At 40.1% G+C, this 24,663-nt stretch overlaps 1 protein-coding gene across 1 annotated transcript; it reads left to right on the top strand.

Moving 5' to 3' along the window:
* On the top strand, positions 1–23,815 carry SLC35A3 (solute carrier family 35 member A3). The gene is made up of 8 exons (XM_084291404.1): positions 1–55; positions 10,815–11,019; positions 11,893–12,047; positions 12,151–12,273; positions 13,502–13,673; positions 16,765–16,883; positions 17,400–17,533; positions 22,562–23,815. Exons 2-8 carry the CDS (start codon positions 10,833–10,835, stop codon positions 22,650–22,652), a joined length of 981 nt encoding a protein of 326 aa, XP_084147530.1. The 5' UTR covers positions 1–55; positions 10,815–10,832; the 3' UTR covers positions 22,653–23,815.
* Positions 23,816–24,663: the final 848 nt, after the last annotated feature.

The raw sequence follows: 24,663 nt of genomic DNA, 5'->3' as shown, positions 1-24,663 counted from the left end.
GGGGCCGGGGCCGGGGCCGGGGCCGGGCCGCGAGGGGCCAGCGGGGCGCCCGCAGGTGGGAGACGGCGCTGGGGGGGAACCGCGGCGCCCTCAGCCTGGGGGAGCGCTGCGAGAGGGGCGGCCTGGGGAGGGGGAGCCGGGGAGGCCGGGGTGAGGCGGGGGTGCCGAGCAGCCGGGTGGGTGCTGCGAGCAGGTGGGAAGGGGCAGGGCAGCACCAGCGCAGCGCAGGGAGCCCCGTGGAGCCTGTCCCGAGTGAGAACGGGGGGGAGCTGGGCACCAGGGGAAAGGCTGTCAGGGAATTATGCGTTAGAGAAGAGAGAGACCTAAATAAATGCACCGGGGCTTGTGTTATTTGAGACCTAAACAGGCCTGAGCGATACGCAACAAAATCCCCTAAAATTGAGTGGGCGCCCGCTGGCAAGCTTGTCTGTCGTGGTGGCCTCTGCGTGGAAGTGTTGGGGTCGCAGGCAAGCCTCGCTTCCCAGAGAACTTGGGAGCAGGCTGACAAAATGGGTTTGGGAACGAACATCAGCTGAGAGACTGCGCCTCCCAAAATTTGTGGGGTGCCTTTCTGTGCAGTCAGGCACTGTGCGTGACCCCCTCGTACCCACTGCGTGTGGGCCCGGAGGGCCTGACCTGCTCAGTTCTTCTCAGCAAACCCCACAAAAAGCCCGGCTGTGCAGGCAGTCTGTTGGAGTAGACTCCAGCTCTGTGGCTTCAGCTGCAGCAGGCTGTAGCCCTGTAGCTCAGGCTTTTCTTTTACCAAGGAAGAAGTCGCACCAAATTTTAGGGGCTGCAGAATGAGTTTGAAGCCGTAGAGAAACTGATTTACAGTAACCCTTTCCTTTGGAAAACTGTAACTCATGGTTCCTTTCCCCATTATCTCTCCTTCTGGGAGATAAGGATCCATTGGTTTGGGATGCGTGATGTTCTGGCATGTGGAAGCAGAGTGTGTAGTGAAAATGTAGGTCTGGGGAAAGACTGTGGTAGAAGTAAGTATAAATTTGATTTAATCAATGCAATGTATTTAGAAGTCGCTCTATATCCCTAACAATCCTACATTTCCTTATGCTGGTTATGGTGCTTTTTGTAACAACATAAAAAAGTCAGGGGTCATCTGAACCAGGTACCTAGGGGAATTAAATCACTTGTCTGAAATCACATGCCAAATTTGTCATGGTTAAATCAGGGCAACACATTCTTGATCTCTGGGACAAGCTTGCTACTTGGAGCTAGCTATTCCTCTTCTATTACTCTTGAATGGCTTGCTACCTGGGCATGTTCTTCATCAGTTACTTCAGTCCCTGCCTGTACGCATGCTGCTCCCGTAGGCGTAGTGCCCTCCTTGGAGCTCAGGAGGCTGCACGGCTGGGCTGCAGGGAAGGAGGGGTTCTTAGTGTGTGCCTCCTAGGAGCCAGCCTAAGAACATACCATGGTTAGGAGTTTGGTATTTTCCCATTTGAACCATTCACACTTTTGAATCTTGTTGTCTTATACTCAGACCCCTTCAGTACACTGCTTACCGGTCTAAATGTATTGGTAATGACTAGCTTTCTGCAATAAGTGTCTACAGATTTATTTTCACTGCAGTATCTTGCTTGCATTACTGCACTCAAACTGTGTGGCCTTGTTGGAGGGTGGCTGCCCTGCCTCGAGTGCACAGACTTGGTTAGTAACTCATGAGTAGCATAACTGTGAGCTGCAGCTGAACCCCAGCAGTATTCAGTGTTCGCTCTCAGCACCTTAAATTGAGCCACGTCATTGACTTTACGCATCTGCAGGAGCTGCAGCGGGGCAGCGCCTCAGTTCACCCCCAGCCTGATGTTGCACTCATGTACATGTATGTTTGAGGAGGGATTTGGACTAAAAGTGAGAACTGACTGCCTGCTTGCTCTCAGAGCCTGAGTGTGACGAGTATCTTTCCATACTGTGACCTGTACAATGAATGCAGTGTGTGTACTGTTTGAAGAGAGAGGCAGGTTGTATCAAATTTCCATGCTGGCAGGCAGGCGTTGGCTTAATAACCTGAGTCAATATAAAACTACTGCACTACTGTGCGCATATAAAAAGTCTTTCACCTTATAAGCAATGCTGAAGGTAGATTTAGTTCAATGAGGGCCTGCATTTCCTGAGCACTGAATATTTATACTCAATATGCGATTTCTTGAACACTCATCAAACCAAATTAAATTCTCATCAGTCAAAAAAAAAAAAAATAATCTTATCTTTGGGTTCTTAGCTTTGCTGTAAAGGATGAAGTTTTGGTTGGGTTTGCATTTGTTGGTTTGCCCAGGGTGGGGTGTTAAAGTGTATTTAGCCACACTGAAAATTTGTCTTACATTTGAGATTCACAATTCTCAACTTTTCTCTCTGATACATAGATTAGAATGGTGACATTTTTGCCAAACAAAAAAGAATAAAAATCCTTTGTGTGGTCATTAAAAAGAAAAAAACAAACAAACAAACAAACAACAACAACAAAAAAAAACAGTGTTACGTTCTGCATAGTTTTCTGTGAATATGGAAGAAAACCTTACCTAGGTCCCAACCAATCCATAGTATTATCTGAAATGAAACATTAGTTAATATGTAATTGCATCCTCTTTATTAGACTTGGCAATGTCAGACTTTTCTGGTTGAACGATATGCCAGTGAATCACTGATACAGCTTTCCAGTATCCTTGGCAAAAGCCTAGGTTTTTGGACCAAAGTTGAGAAGAAATCATTGGCTGGTCTTTAGCAATTGCATTTTAATGTGTAACTGCTCTGTCTATAATTACCTTTTAGCATCAGCCTGATTTTTATAAGGCCATATTTCAGGAGCTAGGTCCATCAGTGTTCCACTGTGTTGTGCTTGATATCCTTCTCATGAAATACTGTTAGAAAGTAGTGAGATGCTTTTATTTTTTTTCACTAGTTAAGATATTTTTTTTTTAATGTAAAAGGAGAAATTGAAAATACTACTATAAGGAAACATTCATCTGGAGAGAAAAAAAAAATGTTTTTCACTTCTTGCTAGAAAAAAAAGGGAAAAACTCTGCTAGAGGTATTTGCTCTTATAATACTTATGAGAAGAATACAAGCTTAAAGAAAAACGGTGCACTTAATTCACATTATAAAGTATCCAGCGAGAAGAATGAGTAACAAACAGAAAAACAAACGAAGGAGCAAGGTAAGGTGACAATTATAGGCAGTTTATGTGAGGGAACAGAGGTGAAATCCAGTATGAGGAAGATGGAAAACATTAATGGTGACGTTTTAAACATCAGAAATACCAGCTTTGGGGTTATTACAAATATTTACAACTTTATTATGATTTTCATAAAATTGACAGGCATGTGAAAGATTTACATATTTGGGGCAGAATGGGGAAGAGATGCATTATTGAATGATAGAAATCCAAATTTGGCAGTTAAGTATTTCTATGCGTGTAAAATCCTGTTCAGAAACCAGTTTGGCAGCACTTTCTAGATCCTGAAAGGTCTTCACTTCCTCAGTACCATCTGGGATATTTATTTACGTACATAAACTGTTCATTGTATTAGGTGTTGCTTTCAGCTGTAAAGAAGGCTACACTGAGTCCGATAGCTTCTACACCAATGCTTTATGGAACAGAGTGTCCCTGTGAGGAATGTGGCTGGGGTACAGAAAGTAGCATGTTCTGTGCATGTTATCCGACCCAGGGAAGAGGGCAGTGCCCATGGTAAAACAGAGAAGGAAGAGTTTTAGTGGGGAAAAAGAGGTTCTTCAGGTTCTGTGAGCTAGCTCTCCCTCCACCTCCCCATTGTGCTTTTCCTCCTTGTTGCCAGCTTATTGTACCTGTCTGTGTAGGAACAGCAGCAGCAGTGGGTTCACGTTCCTCCTGAGAAATGCGAGAACACAGCCCTGTTTCTGTGATCTGCTGTCTTGATTTTAAAGATTTTCACCCAGGAAGTGCATCCATACCTGTTCCGCCAGAATTAGTGTTGACTCTACTGTTCGCTTTCCTTTTTTTCCCCCTTCTGTAAGGCAGGCTTAATCAGTGCTTATTTTCTGGCAGTTCAGACACAGAACTTGCGTACTGGCACACAAAAATTAATAAACTTTTCCTTTTGCACTTGTTAAGAGTCTGGCAAATTCTGTCAGCTTTGTGTTATAACTGTGTGACTGCCTTTTCTTTGGTTAAGCATTCTGAAACTCGTAACAGGAGAGCACATTATTATTTAATCTGTGAATTTAACCTGTGCTTTTGTTCTGTGACTTGCTGGAATTCATACTTAACTGCTTTCTTGGTGTTTTATCCGCTTCTCAGGGTAGTGTTGCGTGTTTGGTTTATTTTGGATGCTGAATTCCTTTTTAATTTTTTTTGTATAAACCCCTGAAGTTTCAGAAATGTGAGGAAAGTTAAATTTAATAAATTTAATTAAAATTGAGCCTGCTGCAGTGACTAAGAAAAGCTTTCTAGTAATTGAAACTGAATTAGTGAAATATATTGCAGAATACTAGTTAATTTAGGATAGTCTATAGTTGCAAAAGAAATGCATAGTCAAATGAAATGTGGATCATTTGAGCATGAATTGAAATCTTTTTTTTAATTATCAAACAATGAGAAAATGCAAGAGCTTAAAAATTCGATGAGTCTGAAACATGCTGATCAAATAAGATACTTTGTGTTAGACAAAGCTGTCTTAGGGGTTCTGTGCTTACCTTATCTTAATTTCTTTGTAACATCATGGTGAAAAATTTAGGGAGCACCTGGACCCGTGTGATCGCCCTGCGCCCTTTTATTCTTGCCCACAGTGTCAGACCAGGCTTGCAGAAGAGATCTCCTCATATGCAACTCAAACTGCCCTTGGGCAATCATAGAATCATAGAATATCCTGAGTTGGAAGGGACCCTTAAGGATCATCAAGTCCAACTCTTGACACCACACAGGTCTACCCAAAAGTTCAGACCATGTGCCTAAGTGCACAGTCCAATCTCTTCTTAAATTCAGACAGGCTCGGTGCAGTGACCACTTCCCTGGGGAGCCTGTTCCAGTGTGCAACCACCCTCTCTGTGAAGAACCCCCTCCTGATGTCAAGCCTAAATTTCCCCTGCCTCAGCTTAACCCCGTTCCCGCGGGTCCTGTCACTGGTGTTAATGGAGAAAAGGTCTCCTGCCTCTCGACACCCCCGTACGAGGAAGTTGTAGACTGTGATGAGGTCTCCCCTCAGCCTCCTCTTCTCCAGGCTGAACAGGCCCAGTGACCTCAGCCGTTCCTTGTACATCTTCCCCTCCAGGCCTTTCACCATCTTCGTAGCCCTCCTCTGGACACTTTCCAACAGTTTCATGTCCTTTTTATACTGTGGTGCCCAGAACTGCACACAGTACTCGAGGTGAGGCCGCACCAGCGCAGAGTAGAGCGGGACAATCACCTCCCTTGACCTACTAGCGATGCCGTGCTTGATGCACCCCAGGACACGGTTGGCCCTCCTGGCTGCCAGGGCACACTGCTGGCTCATATTCAACTTGCTGTCTACCACGACCCCCAGATCCCTCTCTGTGAGGCTGCTCTCCAGCGTCTCATCGCCCAGTCTGTACGTGCAGCCAGGGTTTCCCCGTCCCAGGTGCAGGACCCGGCACTTGCTCTTATTGAACTTCATGCGGTTGGTGATCGCCCAGCTCTCCAACCTATCCAGATCCCTCTGCAAGGCCTTTCCACCCTCATTCGAGTCCACAACTCCTCCAAGTTTGGTGTCATCAGCAAACTTGCTCAAAATACCTTCTATTCCTACATCCAGATCGTTTATAAAAATATTGAAAAGTACCGGCCCTAAAATGGAGCTTTGAGGGACCCCACTGGTGACCGCCCGCCAGCCTGACGCAGCCCCATTTACCATAACCCTTTGGGCCCTGCCCGTTAGCCAATTGCTCACCCATCGTATGATGTTTTTATTTAGCTGTATGGTGGACATTTTGTCCAGTAGGATCCTATGGGAAACCGTGTCAAAAGCCTTGCTGAAGTCCAAAAAAATCACATCAGCTGGTCGTCTCTGAGTTTAATGAGGCATTTCATTTAAAATAGGTTGGTCATATTTCCTGCTAGAATTCTCTTTTTTAGTGGTTTAGGTATCTGTAACTAAAGTAATTCAGTTAGATTTGGAGACCTCCTACAAACTTGAGAATAAACTCTTAAACAAATCCTTGATTTTGTGCAAGATTCTCTTGCTGTGGATATATAGCGGCTGAGAAGCTCAAAAGTTTATACAGTCAGATCTTTAAGAGACAGAAGTTTTAAGGCTAAGAAAAGTCCTGTCGTTTTCTTCTTGTTGCTCATATAGTAAATTCGGATAATATTCGTGGGTTTTGTTCAAGAATGGAGAGAGGAAAATAAATACACCCCCTAGGTTTACTGTCCATTAAGCCAAATTGATTGTGTTCCTTTTGACCTAATATATTACATCTGTAAACAGTGGGGCATACCAGTATTTCAGGAAGGACAGTGTAAGAATGATATTAAAGTAAAATTGAAGATGTAAAATTTTAGCCTGTTGTGGAGAAGTTACTAAAGGAAATGAAAATCTGCAAGTCAGAAATGCATTTGTTTTGTCTGAAAGAAGATTGCGAAGTGGAAAAAGGTGATTTTACACTTCTAAAAGTCTGCTTCCTTTTAGCGGTTATTTTCCAGACTTCCCACAGTCTGATATTTTATGAGCTGAAGGTCAATGTGTCCTGTATAGTTGTGTTGTGTTTTTTTTTTTTTTTTTATCATTTTCTCATGCTGCAAAACCTTTTCCATGTCCTCCTCCCTTTTGTTTTTGAGGAGAACAGCTCCTCACGTAGCATCCCTGTACATTTTCCCCCCCATGTACTGCCATCCCCACCGGATGAAATGCCGTCCTGGCTCCCTGCAGGCAGGCTCTGGGTCCGGGCCTGCCCCTCACCTCTTCCTCACCTCCTGCTGTTACCGCAGGGTGCGGCCACAAGGTTTGCTGAGTAAACTCTGCAGGCGCAGTTTATTGTACTGTGTTTTTCTCTTTTACCTGGACTAATAAAAGAAAAAGATAATGAGGCTAATAAAGTCGCAGGGTTATTGTGGCCACTGAACACCCAGCCTTTGAATTAGCACGTGTAGATCTGGTTGGTGAACAGATGCGTGCTGCAGTACTGAGCAGCCCGGCCAAAGTCCAGTGAGAAACCAGCCTGGGAGGAACCCTGTACACAAGAAGCGCGTCAGGAACTTCGATTTCAGTATTGATTTAAGACCTCAAGGTGCAGGCTGTTACTGCTGACAGTATTTAATCTTGCTTATGACTGCACAGTCCGTTGCAGCGGGGGTAGCAGGAACTCCTGGCTAGGTGGGTGATTACCCCGCTGGCAGCGATCTGTACATCTAAACCCCCTGTGAAACTGCAGCTGAAGGCAGTTCGGCTGTTTGAAGTTCAGCACTTGGCTCATCTTCTGGATCCAGTCCCCAGTTTGCACCCAGGATTAAGGACTGATATGCAAATGTTATAAAAGCAGGGAAGAGAGATGAGGATAGTTGATAAGACGTTGTTTGCTCAGCTGAGGGTGCTTAGTTCATTGGTACAGGTAAGGATCTGAACTATGTAGTTCCTGCTCGGTGAACCTTTCGTGGATTTAGTACGGCATGAAACTGGTTCTCTGCAAACCTGTCATGCTGACCACTGACAACACAGCTTTTAGTCTATTCAGCTATCAAACTGGACTCTTAAAGTCCTTTTTTTAATGAATTTGGTAAAACTCTGAAACTGCTTTGGTGGATTATTGTGAAGAAACACATTCTGCTGCTGGTGCTTTTTTGGACACGTTGCTTGGCTTCACAAAGCAGCTTGGTAAATGGGACAAGGTGGAGTTGTGACTGTGTTTCTGGAAGCAAGATTACATCAGTACTATTACTGTGGGGAAAGTTCCCTTTTTTTGGATCATGATTACTAATCAGGATAATACTGTAGTTCGAGACGACGTGGTATGTGCTCCTTATGGATTTGCTGGTGGGCTTACTAAACTGCCGTGCATGTCGGTAGGCTTTCATATGAATGCTTTGATGCTTGCTCATAAACAAGGTATTGGTGATACGTTTTTACACTGCATAGTATACTATAAGCTGCTTAGTAAATAGTTGTATTTCAGCAAGAAATGCATGTGAATGTTATTTTTTGGTATTGTGACCTATTTCATTTGAATTATTGAACTCCGAGAACTGTGAACATCTCTAAAATAATTTGTCACTTTACAGGCTCACAGAACACAGAAATTTTGGTCACAGTTCAGCAGAGATGTGTGTTCCCATTACCTATATTTTGTTCAGAAGCTTTTTGAAAAATGAAAACCAAAAAGTTTAAAAAAAAACAAACAAACTTATATGTAAGTGTATTTTTATGAGATGGTGTTGTTCATCATAACCACATATTGCTCTTTGTACATCCAGATTTTCAGGTCTCAATACTAAAAAATTGGGTAGATGGAAAAGCAGCACAGAAATGGTGTGAGTTGGCCTCTAAATGTGCATTTGCCTACCAGTTTTTTCCTGTAGCATAGCCAGACCTTTTTATAAAGTTCAGTTCTGTCTTCTCTGTCAGTGGAATTATTTTTTCTTTTCCTTTTTTTCCCTCTGTTTTCTCTATTCTGCTGGTATTTCCCCAGAGGGTATGACGTCTGATCTTTCATATCTTCTCTTCATCGCTTCAGAGAAACCGTTCTTTTTCTTCTCTTTCTCCTCCTTGTTCTCAGCTATAGCAAATGTACTCCTGGAGGTGCTTCTCCCTGACTAACTGTTCTCCACTTTGTTCTTGGGATGTGTAGTTACAGTTATCCTTATGTCAGGGGTTATTCCATCAGAACTTGTTCTTTGAAAAAGTTAGCAAAACTGAACTTTTGTCTGCGGTTTTCTTCATGTGTTACATTTCTGTCTGATTTATACTGTTCTCTGCAGCTGCATCTTTAGCATTCATGTCTTCAGTGAAGAAGCTATGAAGCCATAGTTCCTACAAAAGTATCTTTGGTTAAGTTTCCTCAAAGAAATTCTTGTGCATTACTTCTTCAGCTTCTGCCTCCAGGCATCTTTTTATTTCTCCTTTTCTATTAGGCTTTTGCAAATATTTAGGCAGCCAAATGACTCTTGAGGTAAACAACTATATATTGTAGGAGATGTGTCCGTACTTCATACCTCTCTGACTGTCTGCACTTCATAGTTGCTTGCAGGTTCCTGCGGTGTCTCTTAAGTACAGATGCCATATAGACACCCAGCTGACTTTCTAGACTTGACTGCAAAAAATCATCTACAGCTTAGGGACAGGGTAAGGGCAAGTCAGAAATATTTGAATAACACAGGTATGCAGATCACTGAAAAATATCAGTAATAATCGTTGTGAAGTGCATCTTTAGTTAGAGAAGTGCAGTCAGAGGGAAACCACTTCAGTTTCAGTCGCAAATATTTAGAGGTACCAGCACATCATTCTGCAGCGTGTACAAAACTAGATGGTTAAGAGTCAAAATTTGTGTTAAAAATGTTGCACTCTATAAATGTAAAGCGTATATGGGGGCAGCTTTGGCAAATGTATCCAAGAAGTACTACACATCAGCTTTACACTTCTAAAAATTAGAACTGCATGCAATGTATTGACTTGTTACTATTTTTCTTTTACTTAAAAATGTTTGTTAACTTTTAATTACTTGTTTGCTTTTATTTCGGCATTATAAAACACTGCTCTGTTTTTTGAATAAGTGGGTAGTGAAGACTGTAACATTAAATTTTCTACAGGGAAACATTTCTGTGTAGATGGATCTTCTTCATACTTAACGTGTATGAAGAATATCAGAAAACAGTGTAACATTCTGAGTAACCCTGGTGCATTTTTGAATTTCCTTGCAATATATCGTGCTTCCAAAAGCAGAATTGCTCTCTGATAGTCTCCTGCACTAAGTTAGTGCTCAAATTGGTGGGAAAGGGCAAAGAAATGATGTTGAAAGTTGATTCTAGGTATGAAGGGCATACAGTTTTACTAGTGTAAGGTTTGTGGTAGTAACCGCAGTATGAGAAAGTAGGTGCAATCACTTTTATGCAGCTCATTTTTTCTGAGCAGGATAATCAGCAGGACAGAATTAGTGTTGTTTCCCCTGCTGCCCCACCATCCTCTGTGTCTTCCTGTCCAGCCCTGCTTCCCCACAACTCTCCTGAAGCCGTTCTTTCAGCTTCAGGCACACCCCTTACTCTCACTTAAAGCAAGCCAGTCCTCACCCAGTCTTACACCATCACGACATCACCTAGCAGGGCAGAAACTGCAGCCTGAAAAACTCTTCAGAGAGAGAGAGAGAGAGAGATCTCCTTCCTCCACCTCTCCATTGTGGGGATAGCTCATTGCAGCAGGTGTACTGAGCATTCTGCAGTACCACAGTATGGGGCTTTTTATTTGATATTTTGAAGGTATCTCTTATATAGGTGAAGGCTCAGAAGGTCTGTGACTGGTTTAACTTCAGAGATTTCTTCTGTGAAACCAGTTATTGGAAAGTTAATTGTAAGTTAGGAGTCCTTATTTGACTTTTTTTAACAGGTAAATATTCCACTGAATTCTTCTATTAACTGTTAGGTTTAATATTCTAATATGCTTCCCCATTTCTAGTCATGTATTTAAAAATATTTCTAAAGTGTTAATCTCCTTTCTCTTTAAATATCAGATTAGGTTCTTTGTTTTCTTTTGCTGGCTGAGGTCTCTGGCTAACATTTTTAATATGCTGATTCCTAAGGGAAATGTCTGTTTGTGATGTTACCTTTTAAGCCTGTTTTTATATATGTTTTTTTTTCTTGTTTGTTTGTTTTGGTTGTGTTTCAGGAAAAAAATAATCAAGAAATGTCTACCAATTTAAAGTACCTTTCCTTGAGCATCCTGGTTTTTCAGACTACAAGTCTAGTGTTGACCATGCGTTATTCTCGGACACTGAAAGAAGAAGGACCTCGTTACTTATCCTCTACTGCAGTAGTTCTTGCTGAACTCCTGAAGATTTTAACCTGTATTCTATTGGTCTACAAAGACAGCAGTATGTGTTAAATTTTGCACCTAGTAATTTTTGTAATCAATATGCTGTATTGTAATAGCAACTGCAAGGCAGCCATGTGAGTATGGGCCCACAATAAAACATTTTCCTTCTTATTTAAGAAATATTCTTGGAAAGACTGTAGTCATACTTCACTTCTCAACGCATAACATATTGTCTATTTGCTGAAGAGCATTCTCTTTGAATATGAATACTAAGGTATGCAAGAATAAATTTTCTACTAGCAGCTTGAAGCTTGTGTTTTTCAGGCATTTTAGGAAATTCATAAATAGAAGTAGGAAAAAGCACGAATGGTAATGTAGAAACGTATAGCAAACAAAATGACAGATGCTGGAGGAAGGAAGCAATTTCATTAATACAGAAAGAAGCACAGTCTTAAGCTCAAAAAAAAAGTATATTTGCATTTACTCTATCATTCTTATCTTTTATATTTTATACTGCATTTATCCAATTCCTTGACATACATATTTGGTCTTCGGTAATTATAAACATCATTATGTATGCAAAAATATTGCTGACTCTGTAGGCTCCTAAATGTGTACTGCTTAGCTGATGTTCTTTAATGTATCATCTTGAAATATATATGATTATTAATAACTTTTACTTTAACATAGTTTGAATAATTGTTCTAGTTCTGATAGTCTAGGACAGCAGGACGCTTTGCAGGACGTTTTTAAAAAGATGAGGTTTATGAGAACCAAACAAACATTGTACAGTATTTTGAGTTCTTGATAGTGGTGACAGCTATAGAAGGGGGGCAATAATGTGGAGAACAGTACATTGCTCTCTCCTTTTTTTTTTTTTTTTTTTCCCCTTTCCATTTAGTTAACGTCTATTTCTGTGTTTCTTTGGTAGAGTGCAATTTACGGGCTCTGAACAGAGTGTTACATGATGAAATCCTTAATAAGCCCATGGAAACTCTTAAACTTGCAATTCCTTCAGGAATTTATACTCTTCAGAATAACCTGCTGTATGTAGCATTGTCAAACCTAGATGCAGCCACATACCAGGTATTGTACATTTGGATTGCTCCGCAAGTTTAAAAAAAAAAAAAAAAAAAAAAAGGAAGAGAATATGAATTGTGTGGTAATAACTGTTTCTGGGTTCTTTTAGGTTACATATCAACTGAAAATTCTTACCACGGCACTCTTTTCTGTGTCCATGTTAAGCAAGAAATTGGGCGTATACCAGTGGCTGTCATTAGTGATTTTGATGACAGGAGTGGCATTTGTGCAGGTAAATAGTAGCAGGTGGTTTGTAATGTGCTTGTGTAATGTGTTTAATCAAGGAACATGAGTTTGTATCCTGATTATACAGCTTCATGATTCTACCACCTCTGTGCCAGTAACAGAGTACAGCCAGGAGCTACATATCACAATTGGCCAGGGCTACAGGACACCAGAAATGGTTCAAAGGCAAAAGATAGCAACCTCTTCATGTGTTCTGCTGTATAATGTGACTGAGCCTCTGGAGCATCCTTCAAATAACAGCATTACAAGTATTTATTTACACATTTTTTCTGACATTAGTGATTTGGATTCACAGGCCTTACATGATAGCACAGTCCTGCTGCTCACCTTATGATACAGTTTCACCATGGCAAATTTACTCAAACCATTTTGGGAGCAAAATTCATTCCAAATGATATAGCTACAGGGGTTTGTAGTTTTCAGAGGGTAGGATCTGGGGATAAGAGGCTATTCTAAGAATTTTTAACAGATTTTAGCATATCATAAAAATCTTTTATCTTAAATCTTAAAGATTTTTTTTTTTTAATTCTAAGGATTAAATGTTATGGAACTTTCAAATTTAATAATTAAAAATGAGAACAGAACATTCTGACAGTAATTAATAGTCTCTTCAATACATTGTCCACGGTATCGCCTTTTATTCTGTTAGCTTTAGAGATATTGTGAGGTTTAGTTTCACAAAGTTCAGCATGTTTTAGCTCTCACACTGAAGAGTGATTTTGTGTGACACACACAAAAGACAATTCATCACATTTTAAAGACAGCTGTTATAAGTGTATATTCTGATTTATCTGAGTGTATATAGCTGTTATAAGTGGTATTCTGATTTATACTTGTATGGAGAATAGGTAACTAACTGGCATGTGGTAAAAGTTAGTGACTGTGAATAACCAGGACAGATCATGTTGGGATTCAGAAACAGTGCTGACGGTCCAGAAACGTGTCAGATAAAATCCTGGCCTGTTTAAATTGATAGGTATTCACCCAGCTGAGTCACAACTTTACTCGTTATAAATACATAGAAAGAAAAGTTATGATTTTGCAGTTCTTTAGAAGTGTTTGTGATACAAAATGCAAAACCTTACAAGCATATGATAGTCTGCATTTAGTAACTAGTATTGCTTAAGGAAAAAAACAAAACTTGTTTTAGATGTTATAGATGCTTATGACTTTATTGTAATAGTGACATTTGAATAATTGTTTTTTATATCCAGTGGCCTTCAGACTCTCAAGCAACAGCTGCTAAGGAACACTCAGCAGGATCTCAGTTTGTAGGCCTGATGGCAGTTCTTATAGCATGCTTTTCTAGTGGATTCGCTGGAGTTTATTTTGAGAAAATTTTGAAGGAAACTAAGCAGTCTGTGTGGATCAGAAACATTCAGCTTGGTAAGTTTAATTTTAGTCTTTTGTTACAACAGGAATACTGTATTCTAAAGAATTAAGATAAATGTGCAAAAAATAAAAAATACCGAAAACATTTTAGTATTCTGCATAAACGTACTTTATAAATAAGAGTAGTTTAAACTCTGCTAGATAGGGTTCTAGGAATTGCTTTCTGCTGTCAACCTAGTTCTTGATTTAACTTGGTTATAGAGTGTTTGTAAGTTTGTCCAGAATCTGTGAATTGAATTTGTATTTAAAATGTTCTAAGGAATGTTATCTTATGCAGAGTTTTGTATATCCTTTGTGTCTTTTGCACTAATTAATCGGATAAATGTACATAGTAGCTTTTTTTCCATATTTTTTATTTTTCTTAGAGAGCATAGGAACATTAAAAATAAATATGTTCCTAAAACAATGCTTTGAGACCTATTTTAAAATAAACATTTTTTCTCTTGTCTGGATAGGAAGTTTTTATAGCTTGGCACTTTTAATACAAAAAGAACTCATACATTCATGAATAAAGTTGAGGTAATTTATTATGATTATTTCAGTACAAAGGTCAGTTTGTTTAAGTTGTCTGTGTAATCACCAAAGAAAGGTATGTGCAAATGTTCATCCTAACTATTTGAATGCCGGCACCTATTAGTACGGGAATACCTTCTATTTCCAAAGTAGTTCTACATCTTCTAGACCATAGATATAAATGATGACAGAGTTGATCCATTTTCCTGGATGTGTTTTCTCTCACCTCAGAGCAATCTTGCCCAGTTTGTAAGATGAGAAACACCACAACAGCAATACCTTTTTGTCCCTGTTTTTGCAATAGGAACACAACTGACTGATGGACTTGCCTTCTTCCTCTAATGGGATACCTCTGGTCCTCACCTGTAGGCAATAATTTTTATTGCATATTTAAGTAAATTTTGGGGGCAGAATTTGAACTTAGGATAACACTTAGGATAGACCTTTGACCAAATTCACAGTACTGTAGACTTAAGTCATAAGGATATTTTGTTTCATCAGGATGTGTACTAGGTCTTGTAAAAGGTAATGAAGTAACATAAAAACAGGAGATGGTGGTGTTTTTAGTTTGTTTGTTTTTTAATTAGCTAATCGCTAATATTTGTTAACATTTATTGAAATTGTATACATTAACACTAAGGCTTCCCTGTGGCTTCATGCTGTTGTGACCTTTTCCCTTCCCAGTCGTAGCCAATAACCATGGTTAACCACATGCAAACAGGGCTTTTTGATCTCCCCTCATGTTACAGTCCTGCATACTTGTTTGCCAGGTAGTTTGAATGGCTTTCAATTTGGAACAGGTAAGAAGCAAAAACATGAGTATTGCTTCTTGTTTCTTTCACAGATTGGCTGAAAACCCAAATAACTGTGTAGACAGGCTGTTGACTATTTGAACTGATTATTACTCTGAATTTCCATAGCACTATGGTATGCCACAGTGCAGATATCAGATACAAATTCCACTTAAACACTTAGAGTTATTGAAAAAATCAATAATCCTTAAAAAGTACTCTTCAGATTTTTCTACAGTGCACAATTGTATGTATGAAAGCAAATGACTTTACTAGTTTGATAGTAAGCCTGGTCATACATTGAATGTTTCAGTAACTGTTTCATGAAAACAATGAGATCAGAACAGATTGCATATTAACATAAACAGTTTAAGATAACGAATAACTGGGACTATGATGTATAAAGACATAAATGTTTGTAAGAGTAGTGAAAATCAGATCACCTGATTTATTTAATTTGCTTCAATAGAAAATTCAGTAGAATATGTTTCCTGTTACATTTGTTTTTCAGTTCAGAAATGAAATTAATTTTGTCGTATTTCATAAAGGATTTCCTGATACAGCTTTTAGAAAATATTTAAAACATTTAACCATAATTTCAGAAATACTTTAGTGTATCCTTTCTGCAAGTGCAAGATAGTTACCCTCTTCAGATGTTACATCATTCACAAACAAGTCAGTCATAAGCAAGAGCTTTGAAACAGAGCTTTACTTAAAATACAAAGAACAAAAAACATACATCCAACGTGATGTTCATTTTCATATCCGTAGAGACTTATTAGAACTGTAGGAAAAAATGAAAACAATATCTGAATATTTTTTGAAAAATTGTCCTCATTCAGTTTCTAACACATGCTAGTATCTTATCTGGGATGTATAAGTAGTTGGTTTCTTGTTTCTGTATTTCTGCGGCTCAACAAGAAAAGAGAAATAATTGGTTTCATATGAGTCAAATCTAAATCATTAAGTATGTCTACAAAAAAAAAAAAAAGTATTTCATGTCAAATGGAAGGTTTTACTTCACTCAAAACCAGGCCCTTCTTTTCAGATGCAAGAAAAAACAATGAAAATAGCAGTCAGCTATTCACAGAAATGGAGTGGAGTAAGTGCTTCCCCTTTCCTGCTCAGGACTAGAGCCTAGATCAGTCATAGAGGAGATGCTTTCATCACTTATTTCCTGAGGGGATTACAGAAGGCTTCCTGTCTGATAGCAGAACACCAAATAGTCACCAAATTAGAAACTTTAAAATCTCACCTCGGTTTCTTCTTCTGATGTTGTCAGTGCTAGTAAATGTTCATTGTGTTCGAGGCTGCTAGCTCAGACAAGGGTCTTGGAAGTGGGGTGCTTCCAAAACTGAACTGATCAGTCCCTCTTTTGCCATGCCAGTGGCCATCTCCTCCTCTGAAAGGTTTCCCTGTTTTTCCTTCCTGAAGTGTGACTTCAGCCTTTAGTCATGACAAGTTTCAGAAAAACTGAAATTGTGCTTAAGTGAGGTTTTTTTACATGCCATAAACAAAAATCACCTTATTTCAGTAGAAAGTAATGAAAGATATGTGTATAAGAATGTCACAGTGGACACAAGGAAAAAATGTGGATATAAATGTGGAAAATAGCTTTTTAAAAGGGATGATCCATCTGAACACTGATTGCATTTGAATGTGGTGATGTTGGATGTGCAAGTCCTATTTTCAATTCAGATATATGTGAGCAGACCTTGAACAAGGAACCTGTTTGCGTGCTTTTTTTGCCTGAAGTTTTTAAACCCATCTTGTACTTTCAGGATTTTTTGGTAGCATATTTGGACTGATGGGTGTATACATTTATGATGGAGAACAGCTGTCAAAAAATGGATTTTTTCAAGGATATAATCAACTTACTTGGATAGTTGTTGTTCTACAGGTGAGATATCCTCTATCATGCTTTGTGAGTTGGGGACTTAACTTTTCTGTAAATGACTGGGTAAATGAGTGTAATTGAAGCTAAGTTCTATAGTTAAGTCTGATACAGCGCTATTAGAATTAACTTCTAAATAAAAACCTGGAGAATTCAGAGCAAGTATATGATTAACTATTGTGCAACATAAAAGCATGTAAGCATTTTTTCTTTTGCAATGCTTAAAAAAAAAAAAAGGAAGAAAAAATGTATGCCCTTTCTCCTTTGGCTAAAACTGCAAGTGTAAAGTACAATAATTTTTTCTACTGATTTAATAATGGTAATATGATAAACAACTTATTTATTAGGAATTGAAGAACACCACTACTCATCTTCAACAGTGTATATACATAGCAGAAAATAAATGTTTCTATACATAGACAAAAGCTTTTCCTGAAGTAAGTGTATGTTGTTAAGCATAGATGCTCCCAGTGGAATTATCACATTGCAAATCCAAACTTCATTTTCAAACTTATTTTTCAGGCACTTGGAGGCCTGGTCGTTGCTGCTGTTATAAAATATGCAGACAACATTTTAAAGGGATTTGCAACTTCCCTCTCTATTATACTGTCAACATTGATCTCCTATTTCTGGCTTCAGGATTTTGTTCCTACAAGGTAAGAACTATTTTCCATGTGTACAGAAAAAAACAAAAACAAAAACAAAAACAAAAAACAACAGTAGTTGAAAACTTAATGCTTACCAGATATAACTACTAAATAAACGAATAAATAAATAAATAAATAAGCCTTTATAAAATATTTAGATTCAACTCCCACAGAAAAAAATAGTTTCATAGCATAACTAACACTTAAATTTTGTGGTATAATTGGCAAAATCAAATTTTCTATAAGATAGAGCACCCTACAGGTCACAAATAATTGAATCTCAAATTTCATCTTTTGCCAAAACATCCTCTTTATTCCAGGCTCTATGTTTTAGTTCACTGTTCCTTTCTTTCTATCCTCCACCCATTCTCACTGTTTGTTCAGCTCATTCCTCATTAGATTTGATGCTTGCCTTGCACTGCGTTTATCTCTGCTCCTTGAACTAATCTCCCCCTTGTGGCTGTTCTGAATAAGGTTGGGACTAAGGGATTACTCTTGTTCACTAGTTAGCTTCTAAAGGCCAGTATCTTAGGCAAGTCACCTCATTGCAAGATGACTTATGGCTGGAACAACGATAATGATGATAATCTTTTTATACTGCTTGTCATCCAGTCTCAAAGATTATCTTTAAAAGAAGTCTTTGAAAGTGATTATTGCAGTCATTCACGTGTGGAAATTACATTATAGTGATTAGTTGCTCTTGGACTCCTCTGAACTCGCTCTAACAAGTACACCTCTTTCTTGTGCTCAGGGCCCCAAACCTGGATGCAGTAATCCAGGTGGGGCCTCACAAGGGCAGAGCAGGGTAGAGGGACACAATCACCTCCCTCCCCTGCCGGCCACTCCTCTCTTGATGCAGCCCAGGGTCCAGTTGGCTTTCTGGGCTAAAAGTGAGCACTGCTGGCTCATGTCAAGCCTTTTGTCCACCAGAATCCCTGAGTTTCTATCTGCAGGACTGCTCTCAGTGTGTTCTTCTCCCAGTCTGTGCTCCTGTCTGGGATTGCCCCGACCCAGGTGCCTTGCACCTTGCAATTGGACTTGTTGAACCTCATTCAGTTCATATGGGCCCACTTCTCCAGCCTGTCCAAGTCAATGTAAACAATAGGACCATCGGTCAAAATGGACTTATGTTTTCACATATCATACACATTCCTAGTTTTAAAATATTTCTGATATAAATAAAACTTTATTTTTTAATCTAAAAGTAGCATTTGCAATACTAGCAGGAGGAGCTGGCAGGGCTCATTGAGAGGGCTTTAAACTAGGTAGGAAGGGGGATGGGGAGAGAATAAGGCTGGTTAGAGGTGTGCCAGGGAGAAAAATGTCAGGCCCGGGGTTGCAGGCAGTGGCCCAGCTGAAGTGCATCTACACTAATGCACGCAGCATGGGCAACAATCAGGAGGAGCTGGAAGCCATCGTGCAGCAGGCAGGCTATGGCTTGGTTGCCATCACTGGGACTGCTCCCATGACTGGAGTGCTGCAGTGTCTGGCTATAGGCTCTTCAGAAGGGACAGGCAGCACAGAAGGGGTAGTGGTGTGGCTCTCTATATTAGATGTTGTGGATCTTGAGGCTGAGATTGGGAATGATAAGGTTGAGTCCCTGTGGGTTAGGATTGGTGGGAAGGCCAACAAGGCAGGCATCCTGGTGGGGGTCTGTTACAGACTGCCAAACCAGGATGAGGAGACGGATGAGGAATTCTACAGGCAGCTGGCAAAAGTTGTGAAATCATCAGCTCTTGTCCTCGTGGGGGACTTCAACTTCCCAGATGTATCCTGGAGATGCAATACAGCTCAGAGGAAGCAGTCTAGGAGGTTTCTGGAGAGCGCGGAAGATAGCTTCCTGACGCAGCTGGTTAGTGAGTCTACCAGGGGAGGTGCCCCTCTGGACCTTCTGTTCACAAACAGAGAACTGGTGGGAGATGTGGTGGTCAGGAGCTGTCTTGGGCAGAGTGACCAAAATGAAGAGTGACCATTTCACTCCACCATGAAATGGTGGAGTTCTCTATTCTTGGAGAAGCCAGGAAGGGGACCAGTAAAACCGCTGTATTGGACTTCTGGAGGGCTGACTTTGAGCTGCTCAGGACACTGGTTGGTAGAGTCCCTTGGGAGGCGGTTCTGAAGGGCAGAGGAGTCCAGGAAGGCTGGGCGCTCTTCAAGAGGGAAATCTTAATGGCGCAGGAGCGGTCTGTCCCCATGTGCCCAAAGACCAGCTGGTGTGGAAGAAGACCGGCCTGGCTGAACAGAGAGTTGTGGCTAGAGATTAGGAAAAAAAAAACAGGGTTTATGATCTTTGGAAAAGAGGGCAGGCCACTCAGAAGGGTTGTAAGGATGTTGTGTGTAGGGACAAAATTAGAAAGGCCAAAGCTCATCTGGAGCTTAATCTGGCTACTGCTGTTAAAGATAACAACAAATGTTTTTATAAATATATTAACACGACAAGGACTAAGGAGAATCTCCATCCTTTACTGGATGGGGGGGGAACTTAGTGATGAGAGATGAGGAAAAGGCTGAGGTGCAACAGTCCTGGCTATCGGGGGAGGTCCCAGTTGACTGGCGGCTAGCGAACGTGACGCCCATCTACAAGAAGCGCCGGAGGGCTGACCCGGGAAACTACAGGCCTGCCAGTTTGACCTCAGTGCCAGGGAAGCTCATGGAGCAGATGATCTTGAGTGCCATCATGCGACACTTGCAGGGCAAGCAGGCGATCAGGCCCACTCAGCATGGGTTTATGAAAGGCAGGTCCTGCTTGATGAACCTGATCTCCTTCTATGACAAAGTGACGCGCTGGGTGGATGAGGGAAAGGCTGTGGATGTGGTCTGCCTTGACTTCAGCAAGGCTTTTGACACCGTTTCCCACAGCATTCTCCTCAAGAAACTGGCTGCTCTTGGCTTGGACTGGCGCACGCTTCGTTGGGTTAGAAACTGGCTGGATAGCCGGGCCCAAAGAGTCGTGGTGAATGGAGCCAAGTCCAGTTGGAGGCCAGTCACTAGTGGCGTTCCCCAGGGCTCGGTGCTGGGGCCGGTCCTCTTTAATATCTTCATCGATGATCTGGATGAGGGGATCAAGTGCACCCTCACTAAGTTTGCAAATGACACTGAGTTAGGTTCGTATGTTGATCTGCTCAAGGGCAGGAAGGCTCTGCAGGAGGATCTGGATAGGCTGCACCGATGGGCTGAGGCCAACTGCATGAAGTTCAACAAGGCCAAGTGCCGGGTCCTGCACCTGAAGTGCAACAACCCCAAGCAGAAATACAGACTAGGAGAGGAATGGTTGGAGAGCTGTCTGGTGGAGAAGAACCTGGAAGTATTGGTGGATAGTCAGCTGAATATGAGCCAGCAGTGTGCTCAGGTGGCCAAAAAGGCCAACAGCGTCCTGGCTTGCATAAGAAGCAGTGTGGCCGGCAGGGCTAGGGAGGTGATTGTCCCCCTGTACTCGGCTCTGGTGAGGCCGCACCTCGAGTACTGTGTTCAGTTTTGGGCCCCTGGCTACAAGGACATGGAGGTGCTCGAGCGAGTCCAGAGAAGGGCGATGAAGCTGGTGAGGGGCCTGGAGAACAGGTCTTACGAGGAGCAGCTGAGCGACCTTATCGCTCTCTACAGGTACCTTAAGGGAGGCTGTAGCGAGGTTGGGGTTGGTCTATTCTCACACATGGCTGGTGACAGGACGAGGGGGAACGGGCTAAAGTTGCGCCAGGGGTGTTTTAGGTTGGATGTTAGGAAGAACTTCTTTACCGAACGGGTTGTGAGGCATTGGAATGGGCTGCCAAGGGAAGTGGTGGAGTCACCATCCCTGGAGGTCTTTAAAAGACGTTTAGATGTAGAGCTTAGGGATATGGTTTAGTGGGGACTGGTTAGTGTTAGGTCAGAGGTTGGACTCAGTGATCTTGGAGGTCTCTTCCAACCTAGATGATTTTGTGATTCTGTGAAAGCAGAACAAATGATTGGGACTTAAAAATGGAACGCATCAGACTTAATTTATAAGTAGCTTACCTTTAAATGTGTAAAGGTTTAAAACATTCTGTGTGTTTAAATAGAAATTAATAAGTAACTTACTAGCCTCTGCAAACATGGTGAAAATGGAAACTGGTAAATAATTAAATGAGGTAGAGCCAACTAGCAGCATGTACAACTTGAATCCATCTAGTTTAATAGAACTTACTCTTCAGTGTGTTTTTATACCAACAGAATTTATTTGAACTGAAACTCCTTAATTCTTTTTCTCACTTCAGCAAACATTTCTGATTGGGATAGTAGATGTAAAGTGCTTAAGTGCTTAAATCTGCTGCAATGGATCATGTCCTGAAATATGATAATCCTTCAGCGAATACAGTTTGCCTGTCATGTGACTCAATTTTTTTTTAGTGTTCGGCATGGAAAATCAGATCGTCAACATTAGCATGTCGTTATTACAAGGTTCTTTTCTAAAATGTGTACTTGTAGCTATCAAAACAACTTGAAAGGCCCATACATCACAGTACAAAAGATGTCTTTATTATCTTATTTTTACATAAATATTTATGCATCTGCCAAAACTTAGTTTATGCTGATTTGCAACTGGTTCATGGGCAGCAGTAATTAGTTTTGACACAAGCTTTGGACTTCAAAGCTAACATAACTCCAACAGCATGATGTATGTCAGATGCTAAAAATGCCTGGGTAGCTACAGAAGATGCAATTCTTTAGCTTCTTCTTGAATTTTGCATACAGCCTTAGTCAAAATGAAAAAAAAAAAAATCAAAGTTCAGTCTGATTACCTTTGACAGTTCTTCCATGAAGCTATTTCAAAATATGTCAGTGTTAGTTTTTTTGTAAAAAAAACCTAACCATACATTAGGTTTTTTTATTTCAAATTCTTCCTGCATTCTTCTCTAAGAAATATATGGAAATAATGTTGTTCATTATAAATTGAATGAATAAAATTGATGCTTTGCTTGTTCCCAAAGGAAAAAAGTCCCTTGATTGTATTACATAAATAAAATTGTGCTGACTAAAACCAACTAACTTTTTTTTTTTTTCTTCTGTTCCTATTCTATTTAGTGTCTTTTTCTTCGGAGCCATCCTTGTAATAGCAGCTACTTTCCTGTATGGTTATGATCCAAAACCTGCAGGAAATCCTATTAAGGCATAGCAGACTTCCTCATCAGCCTGCTTCTCAAGATCATGCACTGGGGGCCTTGCTAGCAATGGCACGTGGAAGGTGTCATTGTGCACTGCAAGGAGAGGATTACTACCCTGAATCTAGTGAAGAAATGCTTATTGAGTAGTTTTGAAGAACCAGAAGGATTGAAGATGGATCATGATACTGTCTGTAACTGGTGAAAAAAATGGCAGGGGCAAGCCCAGTGCAATGTGCTAATAAAAACTTGAACAAAAAGTTTCCAAGAAACTGCAATTAGGAATGTTTACAGCTTTGACCTGGGATTGCATCAAAAGAATTTACTGTATTGACTGCTGCAGAAATATGTCCTATGCACTCTTTGAAATAGCACATGACAGCGTTGTCAGATTATTTGTTTTTGCAATTTGACTATATTTAATCTTAGTAAATGTTTTTAACTGTTTGTCTATTTACATGAAATCAACTGAATGCACATCATAGTTCTAAAGCGATGGTTCTAATTAGGTATTCCTTATTAAAACTATGAAAATTGAAGTATGATTGAAAGACATTTTCACAATATCAGATATTTTTATATTTTTAGAAGGCAGATTTAATAACAGAAATATGTGTTCTGTTGCTTCTATAAAGCTGTTGTAAGAATGTTAACATTCTCACCTAAGTACACAAAGGGAGAAATTGAGAAAGAAAACTGAAAGTCTGTGTTGGTACTCCTGCCATCATCAGGATAGCTTGCAGTGTTCCAACAGATGCAATAAGTCTGTGAACACACAGTGCAGTAATCTGGCACTATGAGTTGGCTTACAATGGAGTGCTTGCTCAGATGTAATGTTCATTATTTTTATTGATTATGAATCAGCTTGTGGGTAGAACCTTTAAAGTAGGTGGGTGGGGGTTTTTTTGTTTGTTTTGTTTTGTTTTTGATTTACATATCCCCTGCAGATTTTTTTTTTACCTGCAATTTTGAAACCCATAATAAACATTTTATATTCATTATTGTAATCTGTAACAGCTCCATCTGGAGCCATTATGGTATATCATCTGTATACTGTACTGTATTTTATTACAGAGGTGTTTTTTGTTTGTTTGTTTTTTAAACAAGTGTTGTTTACTCGTGAACTCTCCAAGGCTGTTTCAGTACATTTGTATGTAATAGTTCAATTAGAGTTTTTTTTATTGTTATTATTTTGTTCTAGAAGTCCTTGGGCTAACAGACCAAACTGGGTTCTGTGGAGCTGTTCAGTCTAGTAGTGGAATTACTTCAATAGGGAACAGAATGAAAAATTTACGAATTGTGCAATAGGCAAATATAAAAGCATGCTGTTCTTTTTTTTTTAAAACCAAAAAAAGACATAAAGAAACATATACAGTTAGACTGTTATGAACACTTTGCTTGTTGAAGTATTTGCATATAGCCAATTGAGACAGAAACACAATGCCAGAATTAGTGTTTTTTTTTTTTGTTTTTTTTAAAAAAAACTTAAAAATCATGTCTTCAGGAGACCTGTTCACAGTGGATATTAATGTAGGGTGGCTTCCTGCGTGTTACATATGTGAATGGATGCCTTACGCAAAAGCATATCGATAGTCCCTTAGTTGAATGGCAAGCGTTAAAGGTGTTATGGGTTTTTTGTTGTTTTGTTTTTTTTTTTCCTCTCTGCACTTATTCACGTCTTTCATGTGCTAATGATTATGTTGTGAATTGAGAGGTGTTTCAAAATGTTTACCAAAGTACCTCAGCCTCTTTTCCCCAACACTGTAAATGGTGGATTGCCAAGAGAGGATTCTGTAAGAGCACTCTTTGATTTTTAATTAAGTATTGTAAATGGAAAAGGAAGAATTCCACTTGATGTCAGCCAAGTAAAAATACTGCTTTCTCTTGTTGTCAATGGCATGCATTATCAACGTTTTGTCTGTAATGTCAGAGCAAGGAAGTAATGTCGGTGTTATGCCAAGGGCATGCTAAGCTTTCCAAACTGTGCATGCCATAATTGCAGGAGCTATGTTATTTGGTAGTCAA

The sequence above is a fragment of the Netta rufina genome, assembly GCF_964035555.1.
Source record: "Netta rufina genome assembly, chromosome: 8".
Lineage (NCBI taxonomy): Eukaryota > Metazoa > Chordata > Aves > Anseriformes > Anatidae > Netta > Netta rufina.
Note: the sequence above shows the minus strand (reverse complement) of the source record. Positions and strands in the feature narration are given on the sequence as shown.